Source organism: Marmota flaviventris, chromosome 20 (genome assembly GCF_047511675.1).
Source record: "Marmota flaviventris isolate mMarFla1 chromosome 20, mMarFla1.hap1, whole genome shotgun sequence".
NCBI lineage: Eukaryota > Metazoa > Chordata > Mammalia > Rodentia > Sciuridae > Marmota > Marmota flaviventris.
This window is the reverse complement of record NC_092517.1, coordinates 16758870-16781204: the sequence shown is the minus strand read 5'-3', so window position 1 is coordinate 16781204 and position 22335 is coordinate 16758870. Positions and strand designations below refer to the sequence as shown.

Genomic DNA, 22335 nt, shown 5'->3' with positions numbered 1-22335 from the left:
AAATGAGGGTGATTGTGTAGGCAAAGCACCCTGAGCCTGAAGACTGACCAGGAGATGCTCAGTAGAGGTCATGCCCTACGTCCCACTCCTGGGGCTCTAGAAACTTCTTTACCTTCGAGCCAAATGCCCCCAAGACTATTTACACAATAGTAGTCATGATAATGGAAATAATAATGGAGATAAAATTGCTGATTAGGCACTAGTTTGTGTCAGAGCAGAGACAGCATTTCAGTTCCCCGATAACACTGAGGAAGAGGTCACCATACCCATTTTACAGAAAAGGATACAGAGGGCCACAGAGGCCATGTGACCTAAGGCCACCCAGCTAGAAATTGGCGCGGGGGGGGGGGGGGGACTTGACTGATTGTCTTGCTCTTGGCCAAGAAACTATAGTATTTTCCAACCTGATAGATGCCCACATGGCTCTGTCCAGGGAGCTGGGGGTACCCAGACACACGTGCTGATGGGAGCTAACACATCAAGGTGGCTTCTCAGAGGTGGTGATAGTTGTACTGGGCCTTGAAAATCCTGTTGGAGTTTTCTGGCCTCTATGTAGGACAGATGCATGGGTTTAGAGGCCAGGGACTGCCATAGTTTGGAGGTTGACTTTTTTCCAAAGGCCCATGTGTTTAGGCTTGGTCTCCAGGTCTGTAGTGGAACCTTAGTGGGTGGGGCCTAGCGGAAGGCAGTTAGGTCATTGGGGGCGTGTCCTCCACCCACCATGGTGTGAGCAGCTTTCTCTGTCACAGGCTCAAAGACAGAAGGGGACAAGGGATTGTGTGCTGCAACCCTGAGCCAGGGTGAACCTTTCTTGCTTAAGAGCTGATCATCTCAGGTGTTTTGTCAATGACGGAAAGCTGTCGAACGCAGTGGCTGTCCCTTCCAAGAGATCCTATGGTCACGTGGAACTCAAGTTCCTGGTCCCTAGAGCCCCCAATCCCTTGCCCTTCAGGATGGCAGTCCCAATGGATCAAATTCCCCATCGACACATCCATCAGCTCAATTTAGCTGCTGCACAAAGTACACAGCTGTACTTACAAGTAGCAGGTCGTGCGTGATACATAGCTACGATTTTATTTGCGAATTAAAAAACTAAAAGAAAAAATGATTTTTAAAGGAACCCATCAGCATTCTCCGAGGTGAGGGCTCCCCACAGACCCTGCGGGGCATCAGCTTGCTGACCTCTCAAGACACCTGCGGCGCGGTGAGTCTCATTCCTAGGCTAGGTATGAGGAAACAGATGCTCTCAGGCCAGGGGACTTGCCTGAAGCCACAGAGCTGCCCAGTGGCAGATTAGGTCTTGGAGGCAGGTCTCCTGTGCCCCGTGTTTAACCCCTGCACACCAGGATTGCACAGGGATTCTGCAGAGAACATGGGGGGGGGGGCACCCGGCAGCCAGGCCTCCTGCGTCTTTAGAATGGAGGGTGTCAGCCGGGTGTGGTGGCACAGGCCTGTTTGTCCCAGCACCTCAGGAGGCTGAGGCAGGAGGATCGCGAGTTCAAAGCCAGCCTCAGCAAAAGCGAGGCCCTGAGCAACTGAGTGAGACCCTGTCTCTCAATAAAATACAAAATGGGGCTGGGGATGCGGCTCAGTGGTTGAGAGCCCCTGAGATCAATCCCTGGTACCCCCAACACCCCTCTAAAAATAACCGGGGGGACAGCCCAAGGGCTTCAGTTCTGATCTGGGAACTCCATAACCCTGTGATCTTGGTGTGTCAGTACCCCAGCTCTGGGCTCGGTTTCCTCATCTATCAAGAGGGGATGATGATCTCCCGTCCACTCATCCCAGAAGTGTGGGGGTCGAGGCCCTTCGCCTCGGCCACCAGGACACAGACACCAACACGAGCCTGTTGTGGTGGTATCCAAGGAACCCAGCGTTGTTTATCGGAGCCTCTGACTGGCAAACCCTTGACCCAAACCGTTGCACAACGTATGGTCCTGATCATATGAGCCTTTGCGCCACAGCTCAGGTCCCCTGAGTGCCCGTGGCCATCTCCTAAGATGCTGAGCCGCGCGAGGGTGGCAGTGATTGCCTCACATGGTGGCAGCTCTTCTTGCCATGGGAGTACAAGTGGCAGCCAAGAGCTCGGCGCGGAGTCACGCTCATGTGCTCTGTCCCAGCGTGGACCCGCTCTGCTTGGGGATTGCTAAACGTGGCCTTGGGTCCCTGGCACCGCTCACGGAGGAGCTTATGCCAGGGCTGGGGTCGAATGTGTTCCCCAGAGCCCATCAAGGGGAGGGGTGCAGATATCTGACCCTGTCCCCTCTCTCATTTGACCCCTTTCTACCACAGAGAGACCTGTGCTCCAATTCAGCCTCTACCATTTTTTAGCTGTGTGGCCTCGGACCGCTCACCTCCCGTCTCTGAGCCTTAGTTCCCTTGTCTGTAAAATAGGGCTTATCAGTCCTAGGGATTAGGGTTGCTGAGATTCCACAGCACGACGGGTTTACAAAGTGTCCCACCCAAGACCTGGCCCCGAGTGGGTGCAGAATATGTGTTGGTTTTCTGGTGACCTTGGATAACCCCCTTTTTCTCTTGGACTTGGGTTTCTTCACATCAAACAGGAGACCTGAGGGCCTCTTGGGTCCTTCTCAGCTCTTTCAAGAGTCTCCAAGCTTGTCCAAAATTTGGAATAACAATCACGGGTGGTGTCAGCTATTGGGCCCAAAACGGAGGGCAGAAATCAGGTCAATGTCCCTGGGCCACTTGACTGCAGGCTCTGGGCAAGTCGCAGATCAAGGTGCTAGCAGGACTGAGTCCTTAGAGGGTCTTCTCTTTGACTTATAGATGGCCGTCTTCTTGCTGAGCCTCACATGACCTTCTTCTGTATCCTTTTGGGTTATGGCCCTCATCTTTATGATCCCATTTAATTTTCCTTCCCTTCTTGAAGGGCCTGTCTCCTAATACAATCACATTGGCAGCTAAGGGTTTCAACATATGAATTTTAGGGGACCCATTCAGTCCCATCGAACCATGTGAGCGCGCCCTCTTGGAAGGAGATCCCACAGCCCTGGTTGGAGTCTTCAGAGTGGGAAAGAGAGAGGGACCTGGGATTTATTCTCAGGTTCCAGTTCTTGGAGTGGGGGGGGGGTCCCCTGGGATCTACCACCCTGGACCAAGATCAGGCTCCCTGTGAGACCACTCTCTTCCCAACGCCGGCTCCTTTGCCCTGTTCTGGGGACTCTTGGTCCCTGGGGGGGTCTAGCCTGCACCTTGCCCATCCCTCTCTAAATCATCCCACTAGCAAACCGCCCAACCAGAGTGGGCTGGGATCCTCGCATGGTTCTGTGTGTCCTGCTGCAGTTGGATGGAATGCATCCCATGCTTCTTGCAAGTGGTTTCCAACTCTTGTTCCTCCCGCCCCCCCCCCCGCCAAAAAAAATTTCCTTTTCCTTTAGAAACAACCCTGGAGTTTGGGAGAAATCCTCTCCCCAACTTGGTGGAGGGGAGGCTTCAGCCTCTGCCCTGCAGAGATGGGCACGTGACCCACGGACAAGCTCATTGGCTCGCTGCCTCCCTCCTACACAGTGATTGGTTGGGGGGTGTATCAGGCTGGTCCAATCAGATTGCTGCCTGGGGAAGGGGGGCGGGAACCCGGCTGCCTCTGGACCAGAACGGGTCTAACTGAGCTGGACTTTTGGGGGGTGTCAAATTATACTTGTCGGAAGGCTTCCTCCGTGCTCACAGGACTGGCTTGGGGTGACTCAGTTCAGATGGGCCTCGGCATGTTGGAACAACCTGTCCCCCCAAGCACCCGAAGGATAATCCAGACCTGAGTTTCCCAGAGCCCCAGCAGGCAAGGTCATCTGAAGGGCAGTGGGTTTCCACAGGGGTCATGTCAGCAGGGGGGGGGGCTGTGGTGTCTGATGGAAGGGGGAGCCAGGTGCTCCTAGCTTTCTAGACTAATCTTTCCTCCAAAGTCTTGTCACTCATTGCCGCAGAGCCTGCCTCCCAGCACCCTTTGCCAGAGGCTGGTGATAGCCATGCCTGAAGCCCCTGTGATGCAGGACCAGAATCGAAGGACCTTTTCCTAGAGCAACTGTTCTTCCAGGGTCTGAAACACTTCCCCATGACAGCCTCCTTTCTTGAGACTTCCTTTAAAAAAGTGCAAACATTCCAGCCTGTGGGTGCGATGGCGCACGCCTGCCATCCCAGCGACCTGGGAGGCTGAGGCCGGAGGATGGTGAATTCAAAGCCAGCCTCAGCAAGATTAGCGAGGCCCTCAGCAACTCAGCGAGATGCCTGTCTCTAAATAAAATATAAAAAGCGCCTGGGGATGTGGCTCAGTGGTTAAGCACCCTGTGGGTTCAATAGCGTTACCAATCAATCAATCAATCAGCAATAAAATAAATAAATAAAATAAGAAATTAAAAAGTGTCCAAGAGCCTTTGAGGGTGGAGGTTCTGCTTCATTTCTCACTCATCTTTCACCTGCACCCCGTGTCCTTTCCCCAGTGGAAGAATGAGTGGCTCTAGAATGTGCCAGGCTTGGTTACACCTCTGGGACTTTGGCACGCCTTCTACCTGGGACACATTCCCCACCTGAACAAGTCCTGTGGGACTCCTAAGTCTCGGCTTAGCCGTTGGTCTGCTGGCCTCACTAGACACTGCATTTCTTAAAGCCAAGGTCTATGACAGAATCACCCCAGTGTCTTTAGAGCCCGGGGTGTGGTATGCAGTAGGTGCTCAGAGTGATCTCCCTGTATAAATGGGTGATGCCAGTGTCCTGGCTGGCCACGGTGTGATGGTGAACTTGGTATCTTAGTTTGGGCTCCCCACTTGCAGACCTTGAGAGAGAATCTGAGTGTAAGCAGCTTGCTTGGGGGGTGAGGGACTACTGTCAAAGGATGAGGAAGCGAGACCTGCAACGGAAGTCAGCCTCCTGAAAGTGTTTGCAGGCAGCTTATGCCACCAGAGATGGCTTTCGGTCCCACTAGGGAAACTCTAGGAGTCATCATAGAACCTGCATCTTCCCTGGAGAGACAGGGAGCTGGGGTATTTATACTCCATCAGTCTTGGGTTGAGGGCTGTTCTGGGGGAACATGGAGACTGGTGGTTTCAATCTGCCTCATGGAAGGGCAGAGAGCAGTATCATGCAACTGGAGAAAGGCCTCAGGCTAAGAAACACAGGGACTGGCAGGTGGAAGTCAGGTCAGGCTGTACCCAGGAGGAAAGGATGAGGGATTTGAGTGAGACTTCTACACTCTACCAGCCTCCTGAACAGTCGCACCTCTGGTCTCCCCATTGCAATCCCTGACTCCACGTGGCTAGAGGTCAGGGCCTGTGTCACTCATCTTCAACACTCAATAGTAGAGCCTGTCCCCAAGACCCCAAGAAGATGCATGCTGAATTCAGGAGGGGACAGAGGTACCGGTGGCAGGTGCTGGGGACGAGGCAAGCCGGAGCTGCCCAAAGGCTTTGAGGCTGGTGACCCAGGTGGCTGGGAAGCAGGGCTCACTGCGCGTGCTCTGTGGGGTGGAGAGGCTCCCCAGGCCCCAGGGCTGCTGTGGGAACGGTTCCGCCCTGGGCCAGCGGGGAATTGCGTGACTTCTGGAATGCCGGGGCCCAGGGTGTGGAGCAGAGCAAACGCCATTAGCCCTATCAGTGATCTGGCGGCGCAGATATGGAAGTTTGAGGAGGCCCAGCGGGCTCTGCCCAACTGTAAAGAGACTGATTGAGGCGGGTCATGGGGAGGTGGCGGTGATTAAGGTGGGGGGGCCTGGGTCCTGCTGACTTCCTGCATGGCTGGTAGTGGTGACAGAGGATGGGGTGTTACTCACAGTCCCAACCCGCCCACCCGGCCCATAAAACCCAGGGGCAGACAGTTTGCAAGGGGACCTCCAGCCAAGAGCCGAGTCCCTTGGGGCTGGAATTGGGGTGACCCCCCCCCCCCAGTGACTTGAATCTTGGCCGTACCTGCCCTGAGGCCTGTCTCAGGGGACACAGGTTCGGAGACAGCATCTCCAAGCACAGTTCCTTTCTGATCTCTAGTGAATGCAAAGCGCTTTCTCCTCCCCTGATGTCACGGGATGGATCCACTGTCAACAAAATGGTGACGGCCTGCCTGGATGAGAAAAGTCAAGGCCTTTCAAGTTTTCAGGCCTGAAATAAAAAATGAGGGATGGAGAGGAAGGATGGGCAGAGATTGAGAGCAGGGGCCTGAATTTCCACCGCAGCAAATCTAGGTCTGGACTCTGGCTCTGGTCCGGGGATGGGGAAGGGAGGGGGAGAGGCCTGGGGAGTTTCCTGGGCTGGGAACCGAGGCAGGAATCTGTATACAGAAGGCACTTAAAAGTGAAAGGACTTTGCCCTCCGTGGGGAGCCACCCCGCCGCCATCTGTCTGGGCCTCGGCTTACTGATCATAAAACTCTCTCTACGGGGTGAGATAGCTCTGGGGAGTTTTCCTTTTGAGTGACAGGAGAGAATAAAGTCCCCTGAGGGAGGAGTCAGCGAGCGGGGCACAGCCCTGGCCTGTGTCTGCCTGTGGGGAGTCACCGGTGGGAGTGGCCGTGGGGGATGGGGACCCATCTCTGGAGATCTCGGACCCTCCATTCCTGGAGGTCCTGGGCTCTGCCAACGTGGAGCATAGTCACCGCCCTTGAATTCGCAAGACCTGACTCCAAATCCCAGCTCTGTCGCTGACTGGCCTCAGTTTACCCACTTGTGAAATGAGGACAATGCTGCGGATCTCCTTGTGTAGGAGAAATGAGATGACCCTCGCTTGGATCCTCGTCCAGGGAAGGCCGTTGAGTCGGAATCCTGCTTCTCTAACAGCCCCCAACACAAAGAAGGCCCCCAAGACGTATTTAGAAAATCAGTTGAGGGATGAAAGCGAACAGAGACAGTCAAACTGCCTATTGGCCTAGTGGGAAAATGATTTACCCACAGCCCTAGGGGGAGTGCCAGAGGATTATCTGTTGGTCTTCTCCCCCACTTTTTTTGGGGGGTGGATACTGGGGATTGAACTCAGGGGCGCTTGACCACTGAGCCACATCCCAGCCTTATTTTGTATTTTATTTAGGGACAGACTCTCACTTAGTTGTTTGGTGCCTCACTTTTGCTGAGGCTGGCTATGAACTTGCGATCCTCCTGCCTCAGCCTCCTGAGCCGCTGGGATGACAGGTGTGAGCCACCGTGTGGCTGGCTGGTCTTCTCCATTACCATCACTCTCTTCAGACTGTCACTTCCTTCTATGGCTCCTGCCTCTCCTCTGCCCCTCTCACCTCTAGTGCCTATGTACCTCACAGCCACCTAGATACACCGGCCTGGTTGTCCCACCGAGACTTCACCCTCAGAATTGCTACAGCAGAATTTGTTGTCCCCCCCTCCCCCAGACAAGTCCTCTGCCTCAAGTTGAAACGTGAGTCCCACCTGTGGTATTAGACTGTTCCCACGTTGTCTGCTCCCCCTGTCCCCCCTGCCAAGACCCTCCCCTCACATACCACCGCCACCTCTTGTAGCCTCCTGGTGGTCTTCCCACCTTCTAATCCACTCAGTGGCTGACAGAGGGGTCGTTCCAGTGAATACAGCCGATGTGCCACTTTCCTGATCTCTACTTTGGACCATAAATGTTCCCTAAACTCCCCAAGTGGAGTTACTACGAGCTGGTGGAGCCTTTAAGAGGTGGGGCCTAAAGGAACACCTTTAGGTCTTTGGGAATGTGTTCCGAAGAGAACTGTAGGGTCCCAGCTCAGCCTTCTCTCTTTGCTCCCTCGCTGGCTTGTGATGTGAGCACCACGATGTCCTTGCCACAGGCCCAAAGCCACAGAGCCAACCAATCCTGCACTGGAACCCTCAAAACCATGAGCCCTAACTAACCTTTTTTTTTTTTCTTTATAAGTTGATTATCTCAGGTATCTTATTATAGGGAAAGAAAACTGACTAGCACACCTGCTGAAAACCTTCCCAGGCTCCCCACTCTCCCTTGTTCAATGTCCATTAATGGAGGTCCTGATGCTCCCTGGATTCCATTCTACCATTCCACCAGTTTCCTTCTCCTCCTCCAACATCCTTATCTTCCAATCGAACTGAAAGATTCACCATTCCCAACATGCCATGGGGCTTTTGCACCTGAGCCATCACCTGGTATTTCTTTCTTTTCTTCCTGTACAAATCGTACAAATCCTCCCAGTCCATGTCAAAAATGTCACCTCCTCTTGGAAGCCTTCCCTTCAGAGATTTGTGCAGTAACAGGGGACGGGGAGCTCTGATTGCCTGGGGAAGTGGATCACAAGTGAGGTGCTGTCCTCGGTCGTGGTGTGCGTGAAGATCTATCCCAGCCTTTGTTACAGGAAGAAGGTGACAATAAATTAACACTGAGTGAGTTGGAATACGCAGTGCTTTCCCATGCCATCTCTTTTGCTCCCAGGTGTAGCTACGAGCTTGCCCAATGATAAAAGAGAGACCTCAGAATAAAGGTTACGTGGCTTGCCCACAGTGACACAGCCAAGAAACAACCGAGCTGGGAATTTAAACCTGCCACCTGCCTTGGTCATTCTGTTCCCTTGTTCTTGTTGTGCTCGGGGCGCCAGCTTATGTGGTTATCTCCTCATGAGAGTGAGTTTCTCGGTGGCATGAGTCATGCCAGGCTTATCAGTGTGTCCCCAGAGTGTGAGGAGAGCTGGGGACAGAGAATGTCACTGAGCATTTGCTGACACAGAGCTCCGATCTTTTCCTCCTCTCCCCTCTGAGGCTGACTACGGGTGACCTTTTTTCCCCCTTTTTGGGCTCTCCCCCGGGCCCCATGTTGGCCAGATTTCCTTTGTCTCCAACCATGCCAGGGGCAAGGTCATGGGACTCAAAGTTTGACCATTAGCTGTGTGAAGTTGGGCAAGTAACTCTGGTCCCTGAGGACAATAGGTCTTGTGCTTCTCAAAGTGAGGGAACACAACCCTATCTTAGGGGTACTAGAAGTCACAGGGAAAATGTAGCACTTGATCCTGGAGAGTCCTTTTCTTCTTGGAAAAAGTTTTGGCGCACAGGGAACTTGATGAGAGAGTTTAACTTTGAATCGATATTTTAAACATTATTTTAAAATTTAAAAAGAGCAATGTATGGTGCTGTATGCCTGGAATCCCAGCAACTTGGGAGGCTGAGGCAGGAGGATGGCAAGTTCAAGGCCAGCCTCAGCAACTCAGTGAGGCCTTAAGCAACTTAGCAAGACCCTGTCTCAAAATAAAAATAAATAAATATAAATAAAGGGTCGGGGATGTAGTTAGTGGTGAAGCACCTCTGGATTCAAAAAAATAATTTCAAAAATAAGGAAAGGATGCACCATCAGTTCTTGATATTTGTGGGTTCCACATGGGTGAATGAAACCAAAGTTGCATCAATTTTTTTGGGGAAAAAAAAAGACATCTGTACTGAACAGTTTAAGACTTTTTTTTTTTTAACCTTGTCATGATTCCCCAAACACTGTAATAGAACAATTATTTACACAGCACTTTAATCATATGAGGTGTTGTAAATCAACTGGAGATGCTTTAAAATATGGGGGAGGCCAGGTGCAGTGGAGCATGCGTGTAATCTCAGTGATTCAGGAGGCTGAGGCAGGAGGATCTCAAGGTTAAGGTTATGAGGCCCTAAGCAACCTAGTGAGACCTGATCTCAAAAAAAATGAAATATAAAAATAATATAAAGACCTGGAGATGTGGCTCAACACTAAAGCACCCTTTGGTTCAATGTCCAGTAGAAAGGAAGGAGACAGGGAGAGGGGGAGGAGGAGGAGGAGGAGGGAGAGAGGGAAGAAGAAAGAGAGGGAGAAAGAAAGCAAGGGAAGAAAAAGGGAAGGGGAGGGAAGAAAGACTTGAGAAGGATATGTCTAGGTTCTATGTAAACACCACGCCATTTTTCTATAAGGATCTTGAGCATCCTCATAGTTTGGCATCCGTGGGGAGGGTGTCCTGGAATCAAGCCCTTGTGGTCAACCAGGGGCCACTGCACTCTTTGCAGATTTACCCCCATCCTTCCCCACCAGCCCTAGGAAGCTGAAACAAAAAACGCAGCCATTGGCTCTTCCGCGCTCTGGAATCTTGTTGGATTTGACCAACGGGAGATGTTGGTGGGAGGGTGGGCGGAGCAAGAAGGCGGGTTCCTCTTGTTGGATTTAACCAATGGGAGATGCTGGTGGGAGGGTAGGCGGAGCAAGGAGGTGGGTTCCTCTTGTTGGATTTAACCAATGGGAGATGCTGGTGGGAGGGTAGGCGGAGCAAGGAGGTGGGTTCTTCAAGAAGCTGGGGTCCTCTTGTTGGATTTAACCAATGGGAGATGTTGGTGGGACGGTGGGCGGAGGAAGAAGGCGGGTTCCTCTTGTTAGATTTGACCAATGGGAGACGCTGGTGGGAGGGTGGGCGGAGCAAGAAGGTGGGTTCCTCTTGTTAGATCTGACCAATGGGAGACGCTGGTGGGAGGGTGGGCGGAGCAAGAGGGCAGGTTCCTCTCAACTGTGTGCCTCCAGCTGCAACCTGGGCCAGGACCCTCTGCTGGGGCAGTCGCTCCGGAGTGTAGGTTTGTGTGTGGTTACACCCTTCCCCGCCATTCCTTTTGCCTGTGCTCTTTGTTCCCTGAGGGGGGTCCTAAGCCCCAAACTACCCGGATGGCCCTGTGCAGGGATCCAAGGGACGGGAAGCAGCCAAGAAGGAGAGCTTACATTTGGAGAATCATGACTGTCACTAGCGGGCAGCGCGGGGAGCAGGGGACGAGAGGGACAGCTCTGGCTCGACTCTGGCCAGTCAGAGGCAGCTTCTAAAAATGTCCTCCTTCACCAACAGCCGTTCCCCACCCCGGGAGCCCTGGGAGGCCTGGCTGGGGACAAGCTTTTCCAGGGCACGATTCCCACCGCTGTGGCCCCAGCAGCGGCAGCACCGTCGATAACATGCGGGGCTCCTTGGAGGCCTTCCTGGCTCCTTCCCATCTGGCAGGCCCAGGCGGCCAGGGACCCCAGGCCAGGAGCCGCCAGCTCACTGACTCAGCACAACGCCCCTCTCTCAGCAGCTCGGCTTTGGGTGGGAACCAACCAGCCATCCGGTGTCCCCTCCCCTCTCCTTGGAGGCGGCCATCCCTCGGGTTGGACCAGCCCCAGGCCCTTAATGAGTGTTGGCTGCCGCCTGGCCTGGGCCTTGGTGCTCAGAGAGAGAACACGAGCTCAGGCAACAGAGGACACAGGACTCTGCTGGGCAGCCAGGGAGAACTCTGTCTCCTGCCAGCCTCCCCCAGAGGCCCCAGGGTCTGAGGATCTCAGCGCTGGAAGGCCAAACAGCCCTCGGCCGGTGCAGATGGGGACACTGAGGCTCAGAGAAAGCAATTCCCCAAAGCCCACTCCAATCACTCTTGGAACCCAGGCCATCACTGGGCAGTTCTTCCCGGGGAAGAATTTGGTGATTTCTTCTCGGGGTTGAGGATGCTGGTCACCAATGTCCCCTGTTTGTAACCAAGGTTCCTAGCAGATCCTGTGGGGTTGGAGTCCTTGCTTTTAGAAAATTTTAATTATATACGGGCCTCTAGGTAGTTCTCACAACAGCCCTACACAAATTGAGGTTGGGATCTTTGCCATAAATTAGAGACTCAGAGACAGGAATTAACTTGCCTGAGGTTGCATAGCATGCACATGGCTGCGTCAAATTTCAAACTTAAGTCTCTTATGTTCTAAAGTTTGTGCTGTGCTGTCCAAATGACACTCTATAGTTTTTCCGAAGACAGTACAGCATACTAGGAAAGAGATGAAGATGGTGCAGGGTTCAGGAAACCTGAGGTCTGGTCTCAGTTCTGCCTCTCCCTTTCCTTTGTGTAACCTTGGGGCTAGCTCCTTTGCCTCCCTGGGAGGATGGCCTGGCTTTATTTATTTGATATTCTACCAGCCACGCAGGCAAGCACTATGATCCCGCTCACCACCATTTTTTCGGTACTGGGGATTGAACCCACTGAGCCACCTCCCTAGCTCTTTTTATGTTTTTATTTAGAGACAAGGTCTCACTGAGTTGCTTAGGGCGTTGCTGAGTTGCTGGGGCTGGCTTTGAACTCGAGATCCTCCTGCCTCAGCCTCCTGAGCCGCCAGGATGACAGGCGTGCACCACTTCACCCTGCAGATGCTCATTTTATAGACAGGAAAGACGAGACCTTATTCATGGTGAATGAATGAGATGTAATCTGCAGAGGGACTTCCATAGGCCAGGTACTATGTCCCCAGAGAGGAACATAGTACCTGCCCAAGGCCTCACCCCTAGGAAGTGACAGAACTTAGTCAGTGGAGTCTCTGACACACACAGACTTGGTGGCTGCCAGTATTGTGGAAAAGCAACCAGGGTATCGATTTTCTAACTCTTGCAGAAAACCTCTTGGATCCTCCTTGAGACCAGTCCATGGCACTCAACGGATCTCAGAAATTACACTCTCCTGGGAACATTTGGCCTGGAACATATTTACAAAACTCCAGAGGGGATAGAAATATCCCAACCCACTCCCTACAGACTCAAATTAGCAATTTTCTTCTTCTTTATAACCCCTCTGGAAATTTGAACTATGTAATATTAGTCTAAAATTAGGAGCATAAGTCACAAGAGAAAAGTGCCACTACTTTGGGAGAAAATATTTTCATAGCCTCATCCTGAGCATTTGTTCTAAATCAGAACACAGCAATGGTTCTTTCAAACACATACATTTTTTTTTCTCCTAATACTTGTAGATTGGGGCAAACATCTTTTCAGAGATATTTTTCTGTTGGCGGTATTGGGATTGAAACCAGGGGCGCTCCACATCCCCAGCCCCTTTTATATATTTGAGACAGGGTCTCATTAAGTTGCTGAGGCTGGCCTCCAACTTGCGATCCTCCTGCCTCAGCCTCTGTAAAGACATTGGAACAGGAAGAGCCAAGGGCCCAGGATGCTTTTCTTACAGAAAGGTACTTTAGTTTTAAAATTTGATTAGTTAATTTTTTTTTTTTTTTTTTTTTTGTGATGGCAGGGACAGAACCCAGGGCCTCACACATGCTAGGCAAATGCTCTACCACTGAGCCACAACCCCAGCCCACAAAGAACACCTTAATAATGACAACCCCAGCAAGACTCTGCAGCCAGTACTGGTTGAGATGTGCCAAGAAAACCGTGCAGAAGTGTTTTACAACTGTCATTACACTTAATCCTCCTGATAGCCCTGCAAGATGGGTTCTGTCACCCTGTTTTACACACCAGGGCAATTCGAAGCCTGGAGTGGTTAAGAGATTGGCCAGAGCCATATGGCTATGGAACCAGACGTTGTGGAGTTAGAATTTTAACCCAAGTCAGCAGAACGCTGAAGTCCACACCAAGATGCAGTTGCCATTTATTGAACACCTACTGTCTGTATACAGAAAGGACTTTATTTTTCTAATTAAATTATTTGTGTGCGCGTGTGCAGTGCTGGCGAGCTAAACCAGGACCCTGAGCTTGCTAGACATAGGTGTCACTGTCTCTGAGCAATACCCCCAGGTCTCATTTTCTAGAATCCCATGACAAACGCAGAGCCTTCCTGGAAAAGTCGGGTGGGCAGGTTTTGAGTTATGGATGACCAGGGGTAATGGTGCCCAACACTGGGCCAAAAGATTGTAACTTGGGTTAGAGGGACAGAAGTGGTTCAGAACCCTCAGGGGGTAGTAATACGTGCGTGGTGTGTGTGACCCAGAGGCAGAGCCAGGACCAAGGGCTGATGATCATCCCCAGAGCATCCATGCCTTCGGGAAGTTGTTCAGGGGCTGGACAAGCAGTTGGAAGCATCATAGAGGGGATTTCTACTTGGGAAGCACTGACTTTTGGGGAAGTGAGCTTTCCAAATTTCAGATTGGATCCTATCCCCTTTCTGCTTGGCAACATCTACTGGATCCCAATGGTCTGCAAATCCAATCCAAGATGGCGCCTCACCATGAAGAATAAGCTTGTTTCAATCCCACTTTGACTTTCCACTCCTGGCCCCTTGTGCTCTGACAGTCCTGCATCTCCCCACGTCCTCTCTGCATCCATAAATCTCTATAGACAGCTGTCCCTGCTGCTGAGTTGGTAAAGACTCATCCCTGTGTCTCCTGGAGGGCAGGGCTCTTCATTCCCTGGCAGACTTGACTGAGCGTGTGTTCAGTGAATGGGTGGGATTATGACACCTGACACCTTTCAAACTCTAAGACCCTATTTATTTTATTTTACTTTATTTATTTTTTTTATTTTTTGGGTACTAGGGATTGAACTTAGGGGCACTCAACCTCTAAGCACCATCCCCAGCCCTATTCTGTATTTTATTTACAGACAGGGTCTCACTGAGCTGCTTAGGGCCTCGCCATTGCTGAGGCTGGCTTTGAACTCACGATCCTCCTCTCTCAGCCTCCCAAGCCACTGAGATTATAGGCACCCACTGCACTGGCAAAGATTCTATTTATTTTTTGAAGTGGGCTCTCATTATGTGGTCCAGAGTGGCCTTGAGCTCCTGGACTCATGTGGTTCTTCTATGTCACATCCCGCCACCAAACAGCTGGAACTACAGGTGCATACACTATGCCTGGCCATCCTGCTATTTCACATCAGCATTAAAGGGAAGGAACACAATGTACAACCACATTATAAGAGACTTGGGAGGCTGAGGCAGGAGGATTGCAAGTTGGAGGCCAGCCTCCACCACATGCAACCGATTGTAACCACATTGGGGACGTGGAGATGATAATAGTGATCATGACATAACCAGAGATAACCAGGAGCCAGAGCAGAAACCAGAAGGAGGTGAGAAAAGAGAAAGACAGGGAGGTGGCTGCCTTATGAAGAACAGAAGTCTTGCTGAGTGCAGGGGCACAACCCTGTCATCCCAGAGACTCTGGAGGCTGAGACAGGAGGATTGCAAGTTCGAGGCCAGGCTCAGCAATTTAGTGAGGTCCTCAGCCACATAGTGAGATCCTGTCTTCAAATAAAAACTACAAATGAACCGGGGATGTGTCTCAGTGGTAAACTGTCCCTGGGGACCAATTTCCAACCCCCTTTCTCCCCTGTTTTATCAACAGAGGTTTGTAGTAGATATCAAGTCATCAGGGCCTGGCTTCGGTCACCTCAAAGAAGCCATGAAAAAATAAATCACTGGACTCAGTTGTAAGTAAGCCTAGCAATGCCCTTGTCTTTTCTTCTTCAATGGTGTTGATGTGGCCATCTCTCTGGTTTCTGTGTGTCCCCAAACCTATAATTGGGAATTTGCAGTGAGATACCAGCGGAGGCTGCTCCCTCTTTCTCTCTGGTGCCTCGTGGATGCCGAAGACATGTTCTCCCATGGGGCTACGCCCCACGTCCCCATGTCACCTCTCTTGCTGACCTCTTGTTTCAAGATCCCTCATTCAGATTTGTAAAGAAAAGACCCCTCCTTCACGGGGTCCTCTGTGGTCCTTGGGGCACAGAGGAGGTCCTGGGGCTGAGGCTTAGGAATCTGGAAACTTTTTTTTTTTTTTGGACTCTTGACCATAATTACTTTCTTCCCCCCCTATTTTTATGAGCACGAATCCCTAAGCGTGTTTTATGTCCAGAGAAAAGTCCTGTGAATAACCGATGATACATGTGTTGATGAACTTGTGAATCATCCTGGGGGGAGAGAGGAGGGGAGGCCAGAGAGAGGGGGCAGGAGCTTTGGAGGCTGAATATAATGTGTTGTAAAATATTTAGCAAATGCTCATCCAAGCCACAGGGAAAATGTCAGAGACTTGGGAATTTGCAAGCTGCCAGGAGTTAAAAGCTATTTAATGTTATCCATCGGTGCCAAAGAGCGGAGAGCGCCTCTCTTCCCCCCCTCCGCTGGCAACCACAGCCCCGATAATGTGGAAAGGGTTTGGATGGGAACTGAGATTCAACAGGCAGCAAGCTGAAAGGCTTTTTTGTTTGAGAACTTTGTAAACAAGGGATCTCTTCGGAGGTCCCTCCCAAGACTCTCTACCTTCCCCGTCGCTTCTACATTGTCTTTTGTAAGAGCTGCCTCATGATGAACTCGTTCCCTGTAGAACCAACAGAATGAGGACTCTTAGTCAGTCATCTGGATGTTTCCTATTATTATTATCTTTTGGTACTGCGGATTGAACCCAGGGGTACTTATCCACTGAACCACATCCCCAGCCCTTTTTCTTTCTTTCTTTTTTAATTTAGACACAGAGCCTTGCTGAGTTGCTGAGGCTGGCCTCCAACTTGCAATCCTCCTGCCTCAGCCTCCCAAGTCTCTGGGATCATGGGTGTGCTCCAACACACCCCGCTTTACAGATTCATTCTTGATGATTCAGTCTTCATTCATCTTTTGACTTCCGCTGAAGTCTTACAGCACTTTAGAGTCTGAGCCATTTACCTGGCACATGATTTCTACTTTGTGGTATCATCTGTTTTAAGGAAAGACTAATCTTTTCTCCTCAATTCAATTGGAAATTCTTTTTCTTTCGGTAGGTGCCAAATCTTAAAAAACAGTCTGTGTTAGTTAGCCAGAGGTTTTTACAGGGTTCAGCGTTCAGTTAAAGCCTGCCACTGGCTAATTGGAACATGAGGTTTTCCATTAGTAGGCAGTACGGTCGGCTCTGACTATCTGTGGGTTCTGTGTCCATATGGATTCAACCAACCCATAGGTAGAAAATTGCATCTGTTTGAATGTCTATAGATTTTTTTTTCTTGTCATTATTCCCCAAACTATATAATCTAACAGCTATTTACAAAGCATTTACATTGTATCGGGTGTCCTAAGTCATCTAGAGATGATTTAAAATATGTTAGGATGAGCTGGCATGCCTGTAACCCCAGCAACTTGGGAGTCTGAGGCAGGAGGATTGCAAGTTCGAGGCCAGCCTCGGCAAATTAGCAAGCTTCTAAGCAACTTCCCTGTCTGAAACAAAATAACAAAACAAAAAGGGCTGGAGTTGTGGCTCTGTGATCCAGGGCCCCTAGGTTCAATCCCTGGTGCCCCAAAAAAGTAAAAGACTGAATTCTTGGTAAATCAAGTGATATGGTGCCTATCCAGGTTAAAACAAAGAAATGTTTGAGCAATATTTGGATAATATATATGTGTATATAGTATATATGTGTATCTACATCTATATAACATGTATATATAAAATCTTTTTTTTTTTTTTTTTTTTTAGATTGAGCCGCCCAGGGTCTCAAGCATGCTAGGCCAACATGCTACCACTGAGTCACACCCCCAGGCCCCCCTTCACATTTTTAAAAGTGTCTAAGAAAGGAAGGAAGGAAATAGAAAGAGGTCTGTAGGGGGAGCCTAGGCGGGTAGGATGGGCAACAAAAACAGAACAGACTCAGTCTTCAAATACTGTCAGAAGTTTCAATAACATGATAATTTTTAATATTAAAAGTAAATTGTAAATGTATCTTTATAAACAATATGCATAAAATAGATCATATTCTAAAACCTTTTTTTTAAATGTTTTTTTTTTTTTCACAGTAAATTTCTTAGGTGTCAGATTTTCCCCTCAAAATAATAGTGCAATTGGAAGAAGAGACAAGCTGTCGCCAGAGCGGGACTTCTGGGCTAATACAGGTCCTTGTAGATCTCCTGCAGGAGCGGGTGCAGACTCATGTCCGTTTCCGTCTTCTTGATCACTTGCAATAGCTGCACGTGCTCGGTGACGATCTGTCTGAGGTCTGTCATTTTCTGGAGCAGCTTGGCAAACAGCTGCGAGGCCTCGGGGTGGTTCAGCTTGAGCTGGAGTTCCAGGGCTTGCAGCAGGTTGTCCTGGATCTCCTCGATGGGCTTCACGTTCAGCAAGCCTGGGCGGTCTGCAGAGCACAAACGGAAAACACAGGGGCTCAGTCACAGCAGCTCTGGGCTCCCTGGAGGTCTGGGCAGCTCCAGACTGCTCCCATTCCTGATTGGGTTTTGTTTTGGGCTGAGACACACCCCCGGGCCCTGTTTGGCTTCTTACAGAGTCAGGCAGGAGGGTGGTAAGCAGGTAGTGGGCAGGAACTGAGGATGGAATTAAAACCAAACCATCAGAGCCCCTTCCAGAGAATTCTTTTCCTGGCCAGGCCTAAATCTGGGTGGTTGATGTAACACGACCTCAGAACAATTCTGTCCTCAAATTGAGGCCTCTTCTGCCAACACGGTTCTCCTCAGAAATCTCATTTCCAAGTTCTGCTCTTTCTGGATGAATTGGCCTTACACAGATTCTATCTACCCTCTTTAAGTATGTTTTAAAAAAAAAAAAAAAGCATTGTCTTTTTGGCTTAATATAGTATATTACATTTTCAATGTGATAAAACATAGTTTTAAAATAACTGTTACAGTTTGGAAGGAGAGACTCCCTCCCTGTCCCCAACTTTAATAGCTTTCTTCTGAGTGGGGACACTGCAAGTAATTTTTGTCAACATCTTCTTGGTTCTTATTTCAATTTTCAAATGAACTTAAATTACTCTTAAACTTTTGCTGTTTTTCTTCATGTAGACCTTACTGGATTTATCCTTAAGTGCTTTAGGATAAATCTACTGTGAATGGACTCTTCATTTGCAATACATATCTAATACATCCCTGCAGATGTTTAAAATATTATTGATTTTAGTTATACTGGATCCATTCCAATTTTCTGAACTCTGTCAGTTCAAATAGTTTTTAGTCAAGAGTATTTAAATTTTTTGGATAGGTAATTACATCTGCAAATAATGGGAGCCTTGTTTCTTCTTTTCCACCATTTAAACTTCTCATTTCCTTTTCTTGTCATATTGTGTTGGCTAAAACTATATTAAATTATAGTTGCAATAAGAGACTGCCTTTCTCCCTTTCTTTATTCCTTTTTTTCTCCCTTCTTCTTTCTTTTTGAGAAGGGGTCTAACTATATTATCCAAGCTGGCCTCCAACTCCTGGGCTGCAGTGATCCTCCTGTCTCAGCCTCCCGAGTAGCTGTACCACCACACCTGCTGGGATATTTTTCTTTCACTCCTGACGTTGAAGGAAATGCTTACAATGGCTTCCCAGTAAGTATGATATATGTTACAGATCATGGCCAATGTGTTGTACTCTTGGTTTTCCAAGAATTTTAAAGGTTTTAGTTTGTTTTAGTTGGACATGTTGGTTGAATTTTATCAAACGCTTTAACTTTTTTTTTTTTAATCTGAAGAGATATGATATCTAAAGAGATAAAGTTTTCTCTTAACCTGGTACAGTGAAGTACATTAAGATATTTCTTTAGACCCTTGCATTCATTTGCTAGTATTTTATGTAGGGTTTTCACATTTGTAAGGTCCAGAGTGTTAGTTTCAAGCTACTCTTTGCCTGTTTTGGCAGTTAATGTTAATTAGTGTCATAAACAGAGCTGAGACATTTTCCTTCTGTTTCTGTATAGTCATGACCTGTCCCGTGGTGGTTTCTTGGAATTGGTTTGCAGAACCATTGAGCGTGCTGATAAATCTTTCACTGCCTTTAATTTGTTTTCCATAGTTTCTATTCACGCTTTCTAGAACTTATAGACAAACTTTTAGTAATTTACACTGAGATGAAGTTGTACATGCCTGGGCTGACCTCAAATTTGCAAAGCTCCTACTGAAGCCTCCTAAGCTTCCAAGATTATATTCACGCACCTGTGATGCTCTTTAACCGTAAATGCTCTCATTTAAAAAATCTGACCTGCCAACTATTCATCAACTTTTTTTTTCTTTTTTTAAACATATAGCTTTTCCTGGGTATGGTGGCATATACCTGTAAACTCATCTACTCAGGAGGCTGAGGCAGGAGGATCGAAAGTTCAAGGCCAGCCTGGGCAATTTAGCAAGACCCTGTCTTAAAATAAAAAATAAAAAGGGCTGGGGATGTGGTTCAGTGCCCTTGGGTTCAATCCCTAGCACCACAAAAACAAAACAAAATGAAAAAAAAAAAAAAAAAAAAAGCAACCTTGTCACCTGACAGTAAAAGCAGACCTAGGGTTTGGATCTGAGTCTTAACCCTTACTCCCTGGCACTGTTAGTACTGATTTTCTCATTTCTCTCCCCTGTAGTCCCGGAGGTATCCAGGGCAGAGACTGTGTCCTGACAGCTTCTGACCACCAGGACCCATACGTTGGCCAAGTTATGAGGGAGACAGCTGTTCTGGCCAAATGCACTGGATTGAAAGGTATAACTCTCCTGGTTACTGAACAGGCCTGAAGGCAGAATCACCACACAATGGAGAAGTCTGTGAACAGCCAAACAGACTCTGGGCACCTTTTGTATCGCGGTGATGAGGCGCAAGAGAACAATGGAGCGCACAGTGGTCTCAGGGCAGGATATTCTCCTAAATTAAGATTTCTTACTATTTTTTCACTATAGAAGAAAACCTGTCCTTGACTCCCCCACTCTGACTTCTCTAGCATACCCCATGGATGGGATCAAGTCTTTACACATTTCTGCAGCATTTATTCCTGGATCCATCAGCAAAAACCTCCCAGATTCTGAGAATGAAACCAATTCTTTGCTCCTGGCCCATGGAATCGTGTGCACCCCGCAACCCCCTTCATCAATGTTCAAGATTTCAAAAGCAGCGGCCGTGAGAAAGTGTGTGTGCACCTGAGTGGTGGCAGCTGGGGTGAGCAGGTGTCATCCCTTGTGACATTCATCTAGTAGGTTCTCGTTTATCAAAAAACCAAACCCGAAAAGGCGAAGGTTGGGGCCGGCTGCTGCACACTTGGCCCCGGTGCAGTTAGTGCAGCCGGTCCCTCTGGAGTGGGGAAGGATCTGGTTTGGATTTTCCAGCCCCTCTCTGGCAAGTTCCTCTTTATGATGTGATGCATGATGTTTGGCTGAAGTGCTAGAATTATGTGGCTGCAGATTAAGGATATTTTCTCCAATGACAAATAGGATCATTTACGGATCGGTCCCACTGTCCCCGACACAGCCTCAGTGAAGAGAGAACGGTTTAGGGCAGGAAGGCTGCAGAGTGGGAAAAGCCACATATTCTTCTCCTCGGTCTTTCTCTCCCCAGCTCCGTGACCTTGGGGCAAACTGATTAAGTGTGCTGGGCTCAATTTCCTCCTCTGGATGCTAAATGGATGGGATTCAATTGATGATCTCTAAATCCCTAATTCAAAAGTTCTTAAGATGTATTCCCGTGTGTCATTCCCTCTGGTATACAGTGCCTGATAATTCGACTGGGGAAATCAACTCCAAACCCTAATTGGAAAAGTGTGATAACAGGCTTATACGTTCAACTTCCAATGTCAAATGGAATGTTAATAAAAAAATAATAAAAATAAAACCAAAAAGAGCCTCCTTCGGTGTTAAGCACATGGGTCAAGGGCAAAAAGGATCCTGCCTTGCTCTTTCCACTGTCCTCTACACACACACACACACACACACACACATGCACGCACGCACGCACACACGCACACAGATCTTTACTGAGCTAAGCTGGTGCCACGGTGAGCCACAGGGGTCTTTTGGGACACCCAGAACCTCCCTGGGTCCTCTCCTTGGCCTCTTCATTCCTCAGAAGTCCAGGGCTACCTGAGGTGCCCTTGCTGCACCTTGCTGCGGGTGAGTCTGCAGGAGGTCAGGGTCAAGGGCCCCTCTTTGCTGGCCAGGGCTGCCCAGAAGGCCCTTTGGGGGAGTGCCTGTTGACTAGCACTCCAGGAGGCTGGAGTCAATTACTGGTTCCTGACTCCCCAGGCAGCACAGAATTGGGTAAGAAACCTTTCCGCTCTCCATTCACACAGTCCTGGAATTGATTAGAGGGGACTATGGATGAGGGGCAGAGCCACAGAGCTTCCATGTTAATTCTGGGTTCACTGGAGAGTTTATTCCTGATTTCCTTTCCTGGGCTGCTCCCTAAGTTCAGAGGTGGGTTCTAAGGAACTGAAGACGGGATTGGGGTCTGCGTGCCTTTGGACAAATCACGTAACCTTAATTTTTAAGACAATAATATTTGTCATCAGGCCATGGGGAGAATGAAATAGGTAAAAGAAATGTCAGAAAGCTATTACTATTCTCTGTGTTTGCTCAAATAAAGACAATGGCGGGCTGGGGTTGTGTGACTCAGCGGTAGAGCCCTTGCCCAGCACGTGCAAGGCCCTGGGGTGCCACCTGAACTTGGTAAGAGTGGCAACTTGGGAACACAAGGAAAACAGTTCATGACGCAGATGTGTTTGGGGGTTCAGGTAAGTCTCATTGTGGTCATCGACTGCTGGCATGCAGGACAGTTTAAGAATAATCACAAACAAACAAACAAACAAAAAAGTCACAGGGCCCAACTAGGGATTCTGGGATACTTTTCTGATGGAACCATCAGAATCCTGGAGGTTGTTGGTCCAGTACGGTGTGGCCTCTACTAATTCCCTCCCACCATCTTTCCTTCAGAAAGTTTCCCCTGAGTTCTGTCCACACTGAAGTCTGCGTTGGA

General features: G+C 49.2%; 1 protein-coding gene and 1 long non-coding RNA gene across 5 annotated transcripts in view; one reads left to right on the top strand and one right to left on the bottom strand.

Moving 5' to 3' along the window:
• Pparg (peroxisome proliferator activated receptor gamma) overlaps positions 1-22335 on the bottom strand; it is a 171647-nt gene that overhangs the window by 15876 nt on the left and 133436 nt on the right. For 3 of the 4 annotated variants that reach the window (XM_027931872.2, XM_027931871.2, XM_027931870.3), the window contains one exon: positions 17293-17753. The exons of the other annotated variant lie outside the window; for it this stretch is intronic. In XM_027931872.2, the coding sequence (XP_027787673.1) occupies positions 17506-17753 (248 nt within the window). In that variant the 3' untranslated portion in view covers positions 17293-17505. Of the gene's footprint in view, positions 1-17292; positions 17754-22335 lie in introns of those variants that run through there. 4 annotated transcript variants of the gene reach the window in all.
• LOC139703030 (uncharacterized) lies at positions 1022-21175 on the top strand. Its single transcript, XR_011705560.1, has 3 exons — positions 1022-1204; positions 18795-18944; positions 19961-21175. It is a non-coding gene; the product is annotated as an uncharacterized lncRNA (long non-coding RNA).